Source organism: Cryptomeria japonica, chromosome 5 (genome assembly GCF_030272615.1).
Source record: "Cryptomeria japonica chromosome 5, Sugi_1.0, whole genome shotgun sequence".
Taxonomy (NCBI): Eukaryota; Viridiplantae; Streptophyta; class Pinopsida; order Cupressales; family Cupressaceae; genus Cryptomeria; species Cryptomeria japonica.
In genome coordinates, this window is record NC_081409.1 from 204450582 (window position 1) to 204451756 (window position 1175).

Here is a 1175-nt window from a genome sequence, read left to right on the forward strand (position 1 = left end):
GCCATTTTAGAGAGTCTGTTAGCCTCTCCACTACCTTTCCTATAGATATTGCTAATACAAAATTTATCAAAGGTGGCTAGCAACACTAGAGCCGGTTGAAGCCACTGGTTAAGGCACCAATTAGGGGTGTTGTTACAGTGGACAACATTAACCAAATTTAGTGAGTATCCCTCTAGATGAATTCTCTGCACCCCAAGCTCCATCCCTAGTTGCAGTCCTCTTAAAGCCGCTCTGAATTTAGCTTCGTTATTAGTAGAAACTCCAATCTTTTCAGAGATTTCTTTTATACAAATACCATCGAAATTCCTCAATATACACCCAATACCACTTTGACCCAAGTTACTAGCAGAAGCACCATCAAAGTTAACCTTGAACTACCCAGGCTCTGGCACTTCTCATTTAACACCCAATCTTGGATTGACTCGATCCACTGGGGATCCCTTGCCAAAAAGCAATGGAATAAGCAGATTTGGAAGTGCCAGCTTAATCTTCCAATCCCAGTCTGTATATATTTTTTTATTTAATGATTTGGATTCAGCAGCCTCATTCAGGAGCTTAGACAAATGGTTCTCAATTTTCCCACATAGAGTCATTAAGCTCATCTCTTTACCCTGGAAAATTCTACGATTCTTTTCTTTCCAAATTTCCCACATCAGAAGAGATGGTAAAATATAAAGTAAATCAGCAAATATAGCATTTCCTTCTAGTTTAGACCATTCCAGAAACCACTCATCTAGCCCTGATGGGAAGGGGCCAAATATTCTCAATTTTCTCATGAAATGCCACCAATAGTGACTGGAGAACTTGCAGTGGAGAAGTAGATGATTCACAGTCTCTTCTTGCTCTTGACATAAAATGCATCTACTAGGTCCATTGATGCCCATTGAATAGAGTCTTTCTTTAGTTAGTATCTTTTTTTGACAAGCTAGCCAAGCAAATGAACCTGCTTTGGGTAGGAGATGTCGATGCCAAAAAAGATTAACAGGCCAATATTTTTTGTCTATAGCTGCTTCTTTCAATTTGTAACCAAAACATACCTTGTATTTACCATTAGAGGAACCGCACCACCTAATATTGTCCTTTTCAAGGGAAGGGAAAATAACCCTCTTGCTGAGAATGTCGGCAAACAAGTCTTTCTAGTGCTGATCCAAGTCCAAGGGATCCAAGGAGTTACA

At 39.6% G+C, this 1175-nt stretch overlaps 1 protein-coding gene across 1 annotated transcript; it reads right to left on the minus strand.

Annotated features, from left to right (window-relative positions):
* Nucleotides 1–395: 395 nt before the first annotated feature.
* On the minus strand, nt 396–884 carry LOC131875810 (uncharacterized). Its single transcript, XM_059220489.1, has one exon. It carries the CDS (start codon nt 882–884, stop codon nt 396–398), a length of 489 nt encoding a protein of 162 aa, XP_059076472.1.
* Between the last annotated feature and the right edge of the window lie 291 nt (nt 885–1175).